The sequence below is a fragment of the Penicillium diatomitis genome (assembly GCF_028827545.1).
Source record: "Penicillium diatomitis strain IBT 30728 chromosome Unknown utg000004l_segment0_segment0, whole genome shotgun sequence".
NCBI classification, from domain to species: domain Eukaryota; kingdom Fungi; phylum Ascomycota; class Eurotiomycetes; order Eurotiales; family Aspergillaceae; genus Penicillium; species Penicillium diatomitis.
The window spans coordinates 1,301,373-1,316,774 of record NW_026623176.1 but is presented as its reverse complement, the minus strand read 5'-3'; the positions used below and the strand labels follow the sequence as shown (position 1 = coordinate 1,316,774).

At 52.6% G+C, this 15,402-nt stretch overlaps 5 protein-coding genes across 5 annotated transcripts; 3 read left to right on the top strand and 2 right to left on the bottom strand.

The window, feature by feature from the left end:
- Nucleotides 1–83: 83 nt before the first annotated feature.
- N7539_003742 (WD40 repeat domain-containing protein) lies at nt 84–1,493 on the top strand (the record flags this gene model as incomplete). The annotated part of the gene is made up of 2 exons (XM_056933344.1): nt 84–340; nt 407–1,493. The coding sequence occupies 2 exons, from the start codon at nt 84–86 to the stop codon at nt 1,491–1,493; spliced, it is 1,344 nt and encodes a 447-aa protein (XP_056790885.1).
- Nucleotides 1,494–1,616: 123 nt separating this feature from the next.
- dbp7 (putative ATP-dependent RNA helicase) lies at nt 1,617–3,920 on the bottom strand (the record flags this gene model as incomplete). The annotated part of the gene is made up of 1 exon (XM_056933343.1): nt 1,617–3,920. One exon carries the CDS (start codon nt 3,918–3,920, stop codon nt 1,617–1,619), a length of 2,304 nt encoding a protein of 767 aa, XP_056790884.1.
- A 468-nt stretch (nt 3,921–4,388) lies between these two features.
- N7539_003740 (pantoate--beta-alanine ligase PAN6) lies at nt 4,389–5,569 on the bottom strand (the record flags this gene model as incomplete). Its single annotated transcript, XM_056933342.1, has 2 exons — nt 4,389–5,464; nt 5,533–5,569. 2 exons carry the CDS (start codon nt 5,567–5,569, stop codon nt 4,389–4,391), a joined length of 1,113 nt encoding a protein of 370 aa, XP_056790883.1.
- Nucleotides 5,570–5,974: 405 nt separating this feature from the next.
- Nucleotides 5,975–8,723, top strand: N7539_003739 (lysophospholipid acyltransferase family protein; the record flags this gene model as incomplete). The annotated part of the gene is made up of 6 exons (XM_056933341.1): nt 5,975–6,752; nt 6,816–7,071; nt 7,128–7,803; nt 7,862–8,173; nt 8,242–8,498; nt 8,564–8,723. 6 exons carry the CDS (start codon nt 5,975–5,977, stop codon nt 8,721–8,723), a joined length of 2,439 nt encoding a protein of 812 aa, XP_056790882.1.
- A 3,968-nt stretch (nt 8,724–12,691) lies between these two features.
- Nucleotides 12,692–15,119, top strand: N7539_003738 (putative nucleoside diphosphatase (Ynd1); the record flags this gene model as incomplete). The annotated part of the gene is made up of 3 exons (XM_056933340.1): nt 12,692–12,701; nt 12,792–12,826; nt 12,918–15,119. The coding sequence occupies 3 exons, from the start codon at nt 12,692–12,694 to the stop codon at nt 15,117–15,119; spliced, it is 2,247 nt and encodes a 748-aa protein (XP_056790881.1).
- Nucleotides 15,120–15,402: the final 283 nt, after the last annotated feature.

Here is a 15,402-nt window from a genome sequence, read left to right as displayed (position 1 = left end):
AGTAACCGGCGACTCTGGCAGGTGTGGTCAGCAACTTCAACACCTGGAATCGTAGAAAGACGGGTGGCACCTGTATGACAACCATGACGACTGAAATATCAGATCCGCCGCGAAAGCCTCTGGCAAGTCCCGCGTACATACTACGAGGACACGCGGCACCGATTCATGCACTACATATCTTTGCACAGAACCTGCGCCTCTTGTCGGCGGATGCAGATGGCTGGGTCGTACTCTGGGACATGGTTTCCAAGCGTCCAGTCACAGTATGGAAGGCGCACGGAGGCGCTGTACTTGAAGTAAAAGCTCTGAGTCTCGAGGACGAAGTCACAGAAATATACACGTACAGTCCTCCGAACCCTTTGGCAATGCTTTTCATGCGTTGGACACAGTCAGACTGACACTGAAGGAAACAAAAAAGACATGGTCGTGACCATAAGCTCTGTGTTTGGAAGCTCCGCGCTGAAGACGAGCACTTTCTCGACAAGACGCTTCCTGTCGATATCGTTGCGACAGAGACTAAGCAGAAAAGGTCACAGCCATGGTTGCTCCATTCTTTGCCTGTGAATGCGCTGAATTTCTGCGCCTTTTCCATGACATTTCTCGACTTACCCAGAGCCTCGTCAGGAGAAGCTCAACCCGGAGAATTGCAAGCCCCTCGTCGACATGTTCTTTTCGCAGTCCCTAATGCCTTGGACTCTGGGGGCATCGATATCTTCCATCTGCCGTCTGAGAGGCGTCTGGCGACTATCAAGTCGGATCCATCAGTCAAGACTGGCATGCTGATGGCTGTCAATCTATTCGTTTCCCCCTCTTCTGACGTTTACGTTGCCTGTGCTTTCGAAGACGGCCATATCATGGTCTTCATGCGCAGGGGCCCTATCCGTTCATCAGAAGTGGACATCGAGTCAAATAATCAGACTTCCTGGAAATGGAACAAAGTCTATGCCAATCAGCCACATACGCAGCCTGTGCTGTCACTTGACGTGGCGCCGTCAAAGGACTACTTCGTCTCTTCCTCTGCCGATGCCTTGCTGGTCAAGCATCCGATACCGGGCGCGGGTATGACAGCCAATTACACTGCCAACAACTTTGTGGACGATCAGGTGCTGAAGAGCGTCAACACGAAACACTCAGGCCAGCAGGGGCTCCGCATCCGCAATGATGCAAAGATCTTTGCGACCGCTGGCTGGGACAGTAGAGTGCGAGTGTATTCGTGCAAGACTATGAAGGAATTGGCGGTGCTGAAATGGCACAAAGATGGGTGCTACGCTGTTGCATTTGGAGAGGCTCACGCTGCCACTGATCCTCCAGCAAGCAGTGATGCAAGTGGTGTTGGAGCTACGCGTTCTGATGAGCACCGCACCGTCGAAACGGAAGTGCGAACGAGGTCAATCGCGGCGGTGCATCGGCTACGCTCACGGAAAATCCAACAGACCCACTGGCTAGCTGCTGGTTCCAAGGATGGCAAAATTTCATTATGGGATATCTACTGAAACAAAATGCTAATGCTGTTTGTACAATAATGATAATGACAATAACGAATGACCCAGCGGAGCATGTTCCTGGCAAAGAAAGAAACAGAGAACGAGAAAGAGAAAGGCCAGCCCGGGAAAGGATCAAGCCAGGTTAAATTCGCTGGCACCCCCCATGTGCTCCTTCATCTTGGCTCTCATCTTGCGAGCATTCTCACGAGCAGCCTCATCCACGTTTGATGCCGCTGCGGAATCACCGTCAGCCTTTCGCTTACCGAGAGCAGCTCCGCGACCAGCCTTGAAGTCCTTCTTTGTCTCTTCCTTGCTTGTTCGCAGACCGGGCACATTGATCTTGCCAGGTCGGTCCCGGAGGCCAAAGCTCTTCGCGAGATGGCCCAGATGCAGCTCTTTGATGTTGAACATGCTCCGCTCTGCGGCAATGTGAGTTGCGTAAGCGCGAACGTGAGATTGGAATGCACGTCGTGCCATCTCAAGGTACTCTGGGTTCTCCAGAGCCCATCGTTCCACGTCCATCTGCCAGTCCGTTGCCTTTTCTTCCCAGTTCTTGGAAGCGGAGTCGGTGTTGCCACCAAATCCACGCTTCAGCATTTCAGTCGCATCTGTCCGAGCAAGAGATTTGCCTCCGTCGCGATATCCACGTTTCAGAATCTCTACGTAGTTCTCTTCACATCCCGGTTGTAGGAAAATCAGAGCTCGTCCGTCTCGACCGAGACGCGCGGTACGACCAATACGATGGGTGTGGTCGTCCGCACTGAACGCGGGATCGTACTCAATAACCAAGTCGACGTTGGGCAAGTCCAAACCGCGGGAAGCCACGTCGGTACAGATCATGACCGAGGGAGATTTGCTCTTGGAGAAAGAGTTGAGTGTGAATGTCCGAACGTGCTGGGGTAAGGATCCGTGAAGTCGGTGCAGGATCACCGGGTTTGCTGAATTCGAGAATGCTGATCCAGGAGCAATAGTGCCATGGGGTGAAAGTTCAGCTCGTTCCTTCTCCTTCTCCTTCTTCACTTCCTCATCTTCGTCGTCTTCCTCGGTGTCCTCGCTCGTATTGTCGTTCTTTATGGTCCCTCTTTCGCCATGCTTCCTGGAGAAGACTTCAAACAAGAAATCGACTTCGTCGGCACATGAGACGAAAACGATGGCTTTCATGACCGAGCCCTTGCGGATAAATGTGCGCTTGAGATAAGCATTCAATGACACCAAGCGCAATTTCGCTGCGACAATGGCATATGTCTGCTTGAGCTGAGCAGGCACACGGAATGAATCTTCTTCGTCCTTGTTCGCATCCCGGCTTTGTTCATCCTCATCTGTGGGGTCGGCCTTGATGTGGACGGCATCCTTGAGACTGATCTCACCAAGTCGCTGTACGTTCATCTTTAAGGTCGCCGAGCAGAGAATTGTGGTTCTCCTCGTAGGGACACCGGGAATGCGACTCGGTCGTTGTCTCGCGTCAAGCTTCTGTACGATACCCTGCAATTCTTCCTCGAAGCCCAGGTCCATCAAGCGATCACCTTCATCGAGAACGAGCCACCGCACATTGCTGACATCCAATGCTTGCGTATTATCCAGATGATCCACCAAACGTCCGGGTGTAGCGACAAGGATATTTAACCCCTTTCTGAGACGGGCCTTTTCCGATTTTTTCTTCTCTCCACCAATGACAGTACCCGCGACAAGCCAGGTCGCGCAACGTAGAAGATTTTCCAATACCACCGAAATCTGCTTACACAGCTCACGGGTGGGAGCCAACACAATGGCAAAAAGACCGCTGTCACGATGGACACCAGCTTCCTTGGTGGCTTTCGATAGAGCCATGATCCGTTGTACCAATGGAAGAAGATATGCCAGGGTCTTTCCTGAACCAGTCTCGGCCTGAATGAACGCATCACTTTCCTCCTTCAGCAATTGTGAGATCGAAGCTTTCTGAATAGCCGTGGGTGCCTTCAATTCCAATTTGGTAAGAAGATGCGCGGCCAGACTCGGTGACAGGCCGAGGTTTGTGAAAGTGTCGATACCATCGATCAGCGGCGCATTCGTCGGTTTTGTCTCCTCGGTGGTTTCTTCGTTTCGAGGCTCTGCAGAGTTCTGCGGCGCCGGGTTGCTCGTAAATAGAGATGACACAAAGTGGCGTGGGTCTCGTGGAGTCTGTTGCTGGTGTGATCGCTGTTGACGCCCATGATCGTGACCGACATTGAGGTCATCTGAGTCGGTCTTTTGTCGCTTCACAGGCCTTGGGCCCACAGCGACTTGGTTTGGATTCTTGGGTTCATGAGGCTTGCTGCTGCCATCTCGGGGATTCACACGATGTTGCGAGCGCTTCTTCGCTGAAAGTCGGTCCCGCCATGTCCCTCCTTTGAACTTTGCCTCGGGCTTGATCACGTTGTCGCCGATGGCAAAGTTCAAGAGCATCCCATCGTCCGCCATGGCGAATCCGATAGCTCGACAAGCTGGGAGGCAAGAGAAAGAATGTAATACTTTGGAAAGTCGTATGTAAGTCCTTCAGCGACCAAACTAGTTCCTGCGATTCAAGACTTTTTTTTTCCCTTCCGTCCGCTGCCAAGCCCTGCAGTATGGAATTTCTTTGGCCCGTGACCCACCTGGACTCGTGGGGCTGGACGAAGTAGACTAAAGCGGATCGACAATGCTGTACGTTTCTCCAATTTTATGCCCTCTGGCAGCCACGGGATATACCTCGTAGTCGAGCAAGTTTCCTTTATAAATTGACCATATTATGATATCTCAACGTACTCGGGATGGCTTGATGACCTCACCTCGAGCGTACACGCAAATACAAGCCCGCGGTTTATCGCAAGGCGGTCTATAACAGGCATCTTAGGCACTGGAACAGGAAGAAGCGTATCTACAGCAGATTCTCGGCGTCCGAACCTTGCCCTACTCCCGAGGCTGTAGAATGAAGTTGTCAATCAAGCGCACAGGGACCTTCCCATCTCCGAGGCCACAATCTTCACCGGGGTTGGTTTCTTCCAGAGGTGCCATCTTGAATGCGGTACTCAAAACGGCTCCCCTCTTGGGATCTACGCAATCCAGCTCTTCTAAGCTCTCGGGATCTGCGAGAGAAATATAATCGACCTCGTAAAGTGCCCGCAGATTTGGTGCAAGCGTACATTGCTCCGCAAGAACACACTCAGCAAGACTCCGAGCGGCCCCGAGAATGTCGTCTCGCGAAGATTTGCCAGCCTGATAGGCATTCGCGCCGGCAGTCAGAGCTTTATATAATGTGAGCCCTATGTTTCGCCGGCGTGATCCCAAATAGACATTCCTTGAGCTCAGAGCCAAGCCGTCGCATTCACGCGCGGTTGGCACGATGCGAACCTCAGTATCCATTAGAAAATCCTTCACCATTCGCTTGATAATGACTGTTTGCTGGACATCCTTTTGACCGAAATAGACACGGTCGGGAGAGGTCGCGTTGAAGAGTTTCATGCAAACGGTTGCGACTCCTCGGAAAAAGACCGGACGAGATACGCCTTCAAGCTTCCTCGCCAGAGGTGTGATGGTGACAAAAGACCCATGGCCGTCAATCTCAGATGACGGCGGTAACGTCGGGTACATGACTTTGGACGTTGGAGCAAAGATAGCAGTGATGCGTCCTGTGCCAGCACTCGAGGTTTCCAGCTCTTCATTAAGCTTCTCTAATTTTGCCATATCGCTGTCCCAAGTACGAGGATAGCTCGAAAGATCTTCGTTGACTCCGAATTGAGTCGGATTGACGTAAATGCTCACAAAGACATCGGTATTCTCTTTGGCAGCTTCGCGGATCAGAGCCAGATGTCCCTCGTGGAGAGCGCCCATAGTCGGTACAAAACCCAGAGTGCGATCGTTGCGAATGATTTGTCGGCGTAATTGACGAAGCTCGGGGACATCGCGAAAAATTTGGAAGGCCAGTGGTTGGCGAGCGGATCGTGTTGCATCAGCGGAGGCGTCTGCTAGCAGCGCAGAGGCCGCAGCTAGAAGGCAGAGAGTCTGGTGTAAGCTTGACTCATACCATGACGATGCAGAGAAACAGAAGACGCACTAGAAAATGACCTCACACCGCGCATTATGCGGGACATCTTGTGCTGGTGGGATCTTTTTCAAGATATGATTGAACTCCGACTCGGTCGCAAAGCCGCTAGCTTCTTCCAGCTTCCGCGGCAAAGCGGAGAAAAGGTACAGGCCCAGTGTCCCCACGTGACCAACGCCTCGGCTGTGGCAGTCTGGGGGGATTCGTTACACCCGTGATTCCGTCGCCCGTGTAAGAAGATCCGGGGGGGGGGGGCGATCGTTTACGTTTGTTGGGAATCTAGAGCTATGGCCTGGTCCCGCCCGCGGACACTCTCGTCTAGATGAAGGTCGCTGTCCTCTCTTCTTGCTCACACTTCACTCAATGACATAACTCCCATCAAACAGCGTCCCAAGAACGAGATTGAACTCCACTAGAAGGCCGTTATCCCCCGCATTTTGCCTAAAGACCAAACATGCCGCAGCCAAAATCGACCATTCGCGACGAGCACTCTGCTCCGGACCTAGAGATTGTTGGAAACCAGGTCACAATTCATCCGTCTGGCTTCACTAGCAATCCCACTGCCCGCGATGACACCATTACCGAGCGGAATCTCGTGCGCCATATGGCTCGATTTCGCGAGAATCCTCTCGACTTTTTCCGTGAGGTTAGCTTGTACATGTCAGGTACAGGATGGCGCGCATACGATGACGTTATTGGACAACCGGTGTTCTACTCTGGATTCGGAGACAGGATGAAGTCTCTGATTCTCTCAAGCTCAATGCTACAGGACAAAGTGAGAGACTTGGCCAACACACGACTTGCGGTGGAGGAAAAGGAAGGGCTGTTGGCAGTCAAGGAAGGCGCGACTATGGACGAGAAGCGTGCGCGCCGTCGCAATGAGCTTGAGAGCGGTCTTCGCGAGGTCGTCGATACGATGTTGGACAACATGATTTGCAAGATGGAAAGCAAGTCATTTATCCGAGGCGCGTACTACTTGTGCACTCAGCTTTTGACACGCGCATACCATCAGGGTATTCACGTTTCGAGCGAAGAAGTATTGCGGCTTCGATCCGTTGCAGAGACCGCAGCCAAGCAAAATCAGTCCATTGTTTTTCTACCTTGCCACAAGTCTCATGTGGACTATGTTTCGCTTCAACTTATTTGTTATCGACTCGGTATGGGTCTGCCGGTTGTCGTGGCCGGTGACAATTTGAACATTCCCTTGTTGGGCCCATTTTTGCAGCACGCAGGTCCGTCATAGGTGTCAAGTCAACTGTACGGTGTGGTGACGATTTACTGACCCTACTGAACAGGTGCCATGTGGATTCGGCGTAGCTTTGGAAATGATCCACTTTATCAGACGGTTGTGCAGGCGTATATTGATACTCTCTTGCAGCAAGGTTTCAATTTCGAATGCTTCATTGAAGGCGGTCGATCTAGGACAGGAAAACTGCTTTCACCAAAGTTCGGTATCTTGAATTTCATCGTGGACAGCGTTCTCTCCGGTCGCGTCAAAGACACCATTATCTGTCCTGTCAGCACACAATACGACAAAGTCATCGAGACCGAGTGCGTATCAAGCCAGATACTTTTTCCGTCTGAAAGATGTGCTAATTCTTGCACAGGTCTTACATCAGCGAACTTTTAGGTCAACCGAAACAGAAGGAAAACCTCGCCGATCTTCTCTCTTCATCTTCAGTCTTGTCTTTGAAATTAGGACGTGTCGACGTCCGATTTAGTCAGCCGTGGAGCTTGCGGGAATTTTTGACCCAGCAGCTTTCACGATTAAATTTAGCTGATATCGGTCATGGGCTCAAGCTTGATTACGCCGAGCGAGGTCGCATTTTGCGAACTCTCGGCTATCGAGTTCTCTCTGAGATCAATGACGTGTCGGTCATGATGCCGCCCGCGCTCGTGGGGACGGTGCTTTTGACATTGCGCGGTCGTGGTGTTGGTAAGGGTGAGTTGGTGAGACGCTTGGACTGGCTCTGTGATCGAGTACGAGCAAAAGGTGGCCGTGTTGCACATTTCTATCGATCGCCGACAGAGGTCGTGGTGGATCGCGCACTAGATGTACTGGGTCCAAAGCTCGTGGGAGTTGTCCCTGGTCTCGCCGAGCCGACATACTATGCCGTTGATCGCTTCCAGCTGTCCTTTTACCGAAACATGCTTATTCACCTTTTCATCACCGAGGCGCTGGTGTCTGTTGCAATGTACACGAAGATCAAACAAGGCGGTGGACCCGCCAATCAGAGGATTACATTCGAAGCGCTCAAAGCCCAAGTTTCGTTCCTTTCACAGGTATGAGCGTCTTGTCGTGTGGCAACTCGTGCACTGCTCGCGAACTAACAGTCTGTAGCTCTTCCGTGGCGAGTTCATCTTTCCCCCAGAGGGCCTGGTGAGCAATTTGGAGAAGACGCTACGCAGCTTGGAGGCAGACGATGTGATTAGCATCACCCGCGACGATAGTAACACGCCGCAATTTGTGGAACTGAGTGATACCGAGCGGACTTGCGGCCGGGAGAATTTCGACTTCTATTGCTTCTTGATCTGGCCCTTTATCGAAGCTTCGTGGCTTGGAGTGGTGTCTCTACAGGGACTCACTCCTCCTCTTGATGGATCCAAGGATATCTGGATCGACCAGAAGAAGGCGCAAGACAGTGCTCAGCTTGTAAGACACTCCGACGATGCTGCGACTGAGTACCACTGCTCTCGGCAGGATGCTAATGGCATGTATAGTTGGGCAAGACGCTGTATCATCAAGGCGACCTTTCTTATTTTGAAGCCGTGAACAAAGAGACGCTCAAGAACTCATACCAGCGCTTTGAAGAAGAGGGCATCATTCTGGTGGCCCGTAGCAAGGAATCTCGTGCTGGTCCTTCCATAAGGCTGGCTCCCGAGTGGACGCCAAAGCGGGATCCGGAAACTGGAAAGGTTCTTCCTCGGGGCCGCCTCTGGGACTTTACCGAATTGATTGCACAATCGCGTCGCGAAGGGTCAGTTGCAGATGCTCTGTGTCTTTCGTCTACTGAGCGTTGGTGAATGCTGACTATGTCCACAGTAAAAACCGCCGGGACGGTGCTACAGTTTCTTCACGCGTCTTGACCATGTCCGACTTTGTTGGACGCCAGCTCTTTTCGAACGCGGCCGTTTCTACGCCTGCTGATGTGTCCTCGCGCCAGATGCGTCGCAAAGCCATCGGCACCGATTCAAAGCTGTAAGAGTCTTGTTTTGTTTTTAGGGCTTCTCTGAACCGATGCGGCTGCGACATTTCGGAAAATTAGCCCGATGAGTCCCGATGCGTGCAATCGACTGGCTCGTCGCTTATCGTCTCTATTGTACTATATACCCTGTTCAAAGCCCCCTTCATTTTGCGGGCCTGCTTTTGTATATACCTACCATGAAAATCACATGTTGACGCACCTGGTAAACGTTGCATCATGTGAGGCACTCCCGTATCTGGACACAAGCATTATGTGATTTCGAAACATCCGTCAGCCGCGGCACTGGATCCGTCTTATCCTTGCCCAAAATCATTCGAACCAGAGCTACCTGAGAAGATCCCAACGTATGTGGAAAGTTGGATTTGCGTTGTAAATGTGGAGTATCTCCTCACGTCTATATGTGAAAGCAGTTGTGACTGAGCTTGCTTTCTTGGATGTATAGCGCGCGGTACCTTGCTCGTATGGACGGTACACGCTTGCCACTACCTCGCTGTACTGGCTTGGTCTACCAGAGCCGGAAGTCTCGCACTTGCAAAGGTTTGGAAGAGGATACATCTCTAGTCTCTACTACTCTCCGATCTCCAATTGGACCCCGATTACCTAAGTTCCATCCCCTCGCTAGGTAGTGAGATAGGTTTCATCCCACCTACAAACATTCCAAGACATGCACTCAGTACAATGCACTCGAATCCGACACCAGCCTCGTGGCGCACTGCATGTCTCAACTCAACCCTGCATCTCAACCTCTGTTATCTCTGGTGTCTGATCTGTACTGCATGGAGACAATCCCATGACACTAGTCCCAGTGGAACGCCGTGGAAGCATTTATCCCCGCTGTCCGGGTCTGCGTCTGCGAGATTCCAGCCTTGAGCGGAGTGCGGCTGGAATTGAATTCCCACTCAATTAAGCTGGGCCGTCGGCTATGACTCCGTGTGGCTTGCCGCCTGCATTTGGATGTGATAGACAATACTGATTTGTTTCTTTTTTTTCCCTTCAACAGCTACGAGGACATCTCCTGTCTCCTCATCGTTATATGGAGACCCGCCCGAGCCGGGTCAGACTGCTTACCATCAAGCGGCGTCACATCCACAGAATCCGATGCACATCCACCACGGTGCCAAACTCTCTGTGTGATGCCACCACGACTTATCAGGATGCATCCTCTGCAAGTAGGCAGTATGCGGTATGCGCCGATGCTGTAGTTGTACGGGGCCGGACCGTGCAGGGAGCAAATGCAGGCAGAAGCGTGGCCGGTCTCGATCCAGATAACTGGGCCAGCTGGTCGCGGAGATGCTGGGGAAGCTACTACAGCTGACGTGTGCTGATTCAGTAGGGGGATTGGGTGAAGGACTCAAGCGCTTCGGAGACAATTTTGATAGGCAGTAGTTTTGGAGACAATTTGGATAGGCAGCAGTTTTGGAGACAATTTGGATAGGCAGTGGTTTTGGAGGGAGTACTGTCAGTGTAGGCTGTAGATTACTCGATAGTCGATAGTCGATAGTCGATACAGTGTCAATGGACTGGTTTATCCATATTGTCATCATCAAATCTACCTCTGTCTAGAAGTGGGGGTGTGCATGTACGGTGGTGGCACTTTGGGAGGAAGTCGATTGTATAAAGTTAGTAATATCCGGATTCCATGTCCGCGCGTCCCCCTTTGACTTTCTCCTCATCGCAACCACGGGGCAGAGATGCAATGTCGCGGAGAGGGGTTCCCCGGGAGAAGACATCCCACTGAAACCTTTAATTATCGGTACCGCCTGGAGCAAGGCTGTTGGACCCGGACTGCGGTGATGCGGTCTATTCTTGTCTCATGAAAGTTCAGCCGAGGATTGACACGCGATAGGCCATAGGACAGTCCAAAAAGTCCAAAAGGAAAAAGAAAGGGAAAAAGAAGATGAAGAAGCATACGAGTTGCGTCTTCGACCGTGCACGAGCGACACCAACGTAGTGTGTCTAACCCGGAAGTACTGTGCTTCTTCCATACCCTTACCGGTTCATGATGGTATCATCAAGGTGGAAATTGAGATGGCCGATGAGGTTCGGATCTGCTTGACGCCCAAGACCCCAAGACCCCAAGACAGCAAGACACGGCAGGGCTGGGCGATGGGACCCATTGTTCATCGACACTCCATCACTGGCAGGTGGAGATTGTCAACGGGTATCCTACAGTACATACGTCAAAGGCACTCGGGAGTCGGCAATAGTGGAGGATTTGGAGGGGAAAGTGGGAAAGTGGGATTGGACTAAAAAGCTAATTCGGGTGTCGATCAGAGGACGGTTAAAGGCCGATGATGATCGGGAAGCATTTGAGCAGAGTAGGTAGACAACTAGACACTGAGCACACCCCAAAATGCGGACACCTATAGGCGAAGAATCAACTTGAACCTTTATCAAGTCAGTGAAATCAAGAACCGGCTGTCACCGGTAGTATTAACTAGCCAGTACCGCCTTTGAGTGGATGACATTGGAAACTTAGGTCCAATGGCTTGAATACAATTGTGTTTAGGTGAAGGAGGTACACTGGTACAGTAGTTACCTCCTTCTCCAGCAGTGTGGCACCGACCCCTCCAAAGGGACTTCTATTCTTGTTTGACGGTCAAGTCCGAGGACCCAACGTCAAGGTCTGATGGATACAGAATGTGCCGGTCGTGGACTTGATGAAGTCATGACGGCACGGGAGACGCGGAGAGACACGACATATCCATTGGAACTTGGTACCTCACTGGATGAACAGTTTTACAGTAGTAGGTCAGAGGACTGTAGGTATGGTCGATGAGGAGTAGAATCAAAGTGGATTGAGCGGAAGACTAAGAGGTGTGGGTGATAGTTAGGTTGAGCATTTTTGCCATCGAATCAACTCCAGAGGGTGGTCATATTGTACCCTGATAAGGTTATTGTCTTATCTTGTACTTTCTGGCAGGCCTTGTCAGAGTGGGAAGTTGGAACAGTGTACTTTGCATCCTCTGAAATGTAGAGACTAGTACCTACTAGTACTCCCTACCTTCGTCACTCTACTACCGTGATGCTCGCGCGCGAATACCTCTTACATGTCCTGGCCATGGTATGAAGTACTCTCGAATCATGAATGTACTACCAGTACCGACCCCCTCAGTCCACACGATAAGAGACTCGGTTCATGGAGCGGTTCCAGGCCCGGATCGGCCAGTCGGAGAATCCCACCAAGGTAAATTACATCCCGCCCGGTCATGCATGGTCACCGTATTGTGCCTTTTCCCCTTGCCCCGCAGCCACACTGCATCCAAGCACGACCGAACCCGGACCGAGTGCCATCTGCCACTCGTCCTCGGAGTGTAACCAGTGACCTCCAGTCTGGCCCCACAGAGGGTCTCGCCCCCCTCCGTCACGTACGGTATTTGCCTCCCGCTGTCGCGTCCCTCCCGATCGCTCGGCCGTTTTGAGACTTCCCAGGATCCCCAGCGGTACTACGGTACTACTGTGGTACACGGAGGACGGCGTCCTGAGTCCTCTCTGACTCTAGTCACTCTCCTGAGTAGACCCTTCATCGACGCCTCCGCAATCCACCACTTCTGACTCGCCAGTTCTCGCCTCTCGCCTCTCGCCTCTCTGCTCTCTGCTCTGTTATCCGCTGCAGAGGTCTTATCGTGTTTCTCTTCCATCCGGGAGTCCAGTCCCGAATCCGTCTCGCTTTTGGGGCCCTTCAGATCTCCCCCCCTCAACCGTCAACTCTCAACTCTCCAAAGTGCTGCATCTCGGCACGGTCCCTAAACGGTTCTCTCCCTCGATCGTCGCTCGCTACAACTGTCCGTCTGCTGCATCCCGAGGTCTCCATCGGACCGTGTTTCAGGAGTTCTGCGCCCGCGATCCTATCACTCGCTCGCTCGCTGTCTCTCTCGAGTCTCTCTACCTCTCGTCCCTCTCCAATTGATCGTCTCTTATCTGGTCGCCAGCTGGTCATGCCCCGTGGATAGTCTCGAGTCCAAATGGGCAAGTGTAGGTGTTCTCCAGAAGCTCCTAGTGTCCCCTTCAAATCCTCATTCTCGCAGTGTGACTTCCTCAAGCTAACAGGTAATCTCTTCTTAGGGCGTTACGGCGTTGTCCTAGACGCGGGATCGTCTGTACGTGTTCAGAAACACCGGCCACCCCCCAATTGCGAGCTTTTCCTAATCCTTTCCGTTCTGTTCGTTCCGCTAACTCGTGGTCGCATAGGGGACCCGTGTACATGTCTATCGTTGGTTGCGCAATGCGGTCGCCCGCAAGAAGGCGGGACAGGAGGAATTGAAGTCCTTACCAGAGATCAAAACGAAAGAGACCTGGGTGAAGAAGATCCATCCCGGTACGCCACACCAAGAGCCGCGAAGGGTTATCCCATGTCCCGGGTCCACGCTGCTGGAGAGGACGTTCCATACTGACTCGTGCGCCCTTGATAACTTAGGTGTCTCTTCTTTCGCAGATCGACCCGAAGCGGTCGGACCGGAGCACCTCGAGGACCTCCTCAATCATGCGAAGAGCATTGTGCCCGAAGAAGATGTCAAAGACACGCCAATTTTCCTGCTGGCGACGGCCGGCATGCGACTCCTCGGAAACCTGGAGCGCCAGCTACTGTTGGATCAGGTTTGCAGCTACGCCCGCGCAAACACCGATTTCCTACTGCCGGACTGTGGCGTGCACATTCAGGTCATCCCAGGTGTGACGGAAGGACTCTACGGATGGATTGCGACGAACTACTTGATGGACGCCTTTGATGCGCCCGAGAAGCACGACCATGGAAAGGGTCACCATACATATGGATTCCTAGACATGGGTGGCGCGTCCGCCCAAATCGCCTTTGCGCCGAACGCGACGGAGACGGAAAAGCACGCCAACGATCTGATCTTGTTGCGTCTCCGCAATATCGACGGCTCAATTCAAGAGCACCGGGTCTTTGTGACCTCGTGGCTCGAATTTGGCGTCCATGAGGCTCGTCGGCGGTACTTGGAGGCCCTGCAGGCCGCGGCGGGTCCCGATGCACTGGAGCTGCCCGATCCCTGCCTGCATGAAGGGCTGCGTACAACGCTGGATGGCCGAGAGCTGTCGTCGACTGATGCAGAGGAGCCTCACTTGCTCGGCACGGGTAAATTTGATGAGTGTCTGCGACAAACTTACCCTCTGCTGGACAAGGATGCCCCTTGCGCGGATCACCCCTGTCTGCTCCACGGTGTACATGTTCCCGCGATCGACTTTGACGTCAACCATTTTATCGGAATTAGTGAATATTGGCACACGACTCACGAGATCTTCGAGATGGGATACAAGGACAAGGCATACGATTTTCACACATATCAACAGCGGGTCAATACCTTTTGCTCACAAGACTGGTCCTGGATCGAAACTGGGATCCAGGAAAAGAAATGGGGGAAGAAGGTGGACATGGAAAAGGCTCAGGAGGTGTGTTTCAAGTCATCATGGATCATCAACATGCTTCATGATGGGATCGGGATACCTCGAGTCGGCCTCGAAAAGACCCCGAGCTCAGGTCACAATGGCACGAAGGAGGTTCTTTCTCACACCGAAGACAAAGGGTACTTGGACGCTTTCCAAGCTGTCAACAAGATCGACTCGACAGAAGTGAGCTGGACCTTGGGCAAGATCGTCCTCTACGCGTCGTCTCAGGTCCCTGCGCAAGTCAAGGAAGCAGCACTGCCCGTCGGGTTTGGCAGCAATGGTCCTGGAATCCCCCCCGACTTCCAATATCCTAGTGTGGAGCTCGTCCCCGGCACAGACGGGCTACACAGCGATGACTGGCAGGATTCCTTGTTCGTCGGCGACTCCCCTCGCCGAATTCCTGGAATAATTTTGTTCGTCTTCCTCATCGGAGTCGTGTGCTTTTTCCTCTGTGGTCGCGCCCGCCGATCACGCATCTATCTCCAGATCAACAACGCTCTCCGACGAGGAGGCCCTTCTCATCCCAATCATCCGAAGAAACGCAAGGGACTCGGGGTGATGTTGCCCTTCCTCAACCGAAACGGGGCTGTTTACGAGCGTGTCATGGAAGAAGGCGCCAATGACTTTGAACTTGGCAGCACCGACTCGGATAACAGTGATACGGAACCTGGGCGCGCCTCAGAGGGTGATTCAGTTGCCCTACGCCCGACCACCAAACGAACCCAGAGTTGGGGCTGTGCTAGCAATACACCGGCTTTGAAGTACAGTCTGGACAACGCATCCTCAGGCACCATCGGACTGGGCATCAGTGGTGGTTCAGGGACTGCCATAGACCGCGCTGGTCTAGTCGTCAGAACCGAAAGCCGCGACCACCTCGCGCCCATCGCTCTCGGACCGACTACCAACGGGCGTCGGTCGCGAGCCACGAGTCCCACCCGATCTCATCATCCTAAATCTCCCAGCATGACCCCCCTTGCCGACGACTAATGTTTGACCCGAATTGTTTTGCTTGATTTGTCTGAACCCAATGATCCCAACCCTTGTCGTTACTGTTTCGCGACGACCTCATTTTCGAGTGGAGAGGCATAGTCTGCGTTCACTCTGCATTTACACGCGGTGTTGACTGGTTCAATCTGGAATGCATGTGATTTCCTTCCCTTGACCTTGCTTGCCATTTGCGCCCGCATCTATCTTGCTCTTCGCATGTATTTCCTCCCCGAAAGCGGGTTGTGCCTGAGGAGGTGGTCAGGCCTGCTTTTCTATTGCTCTG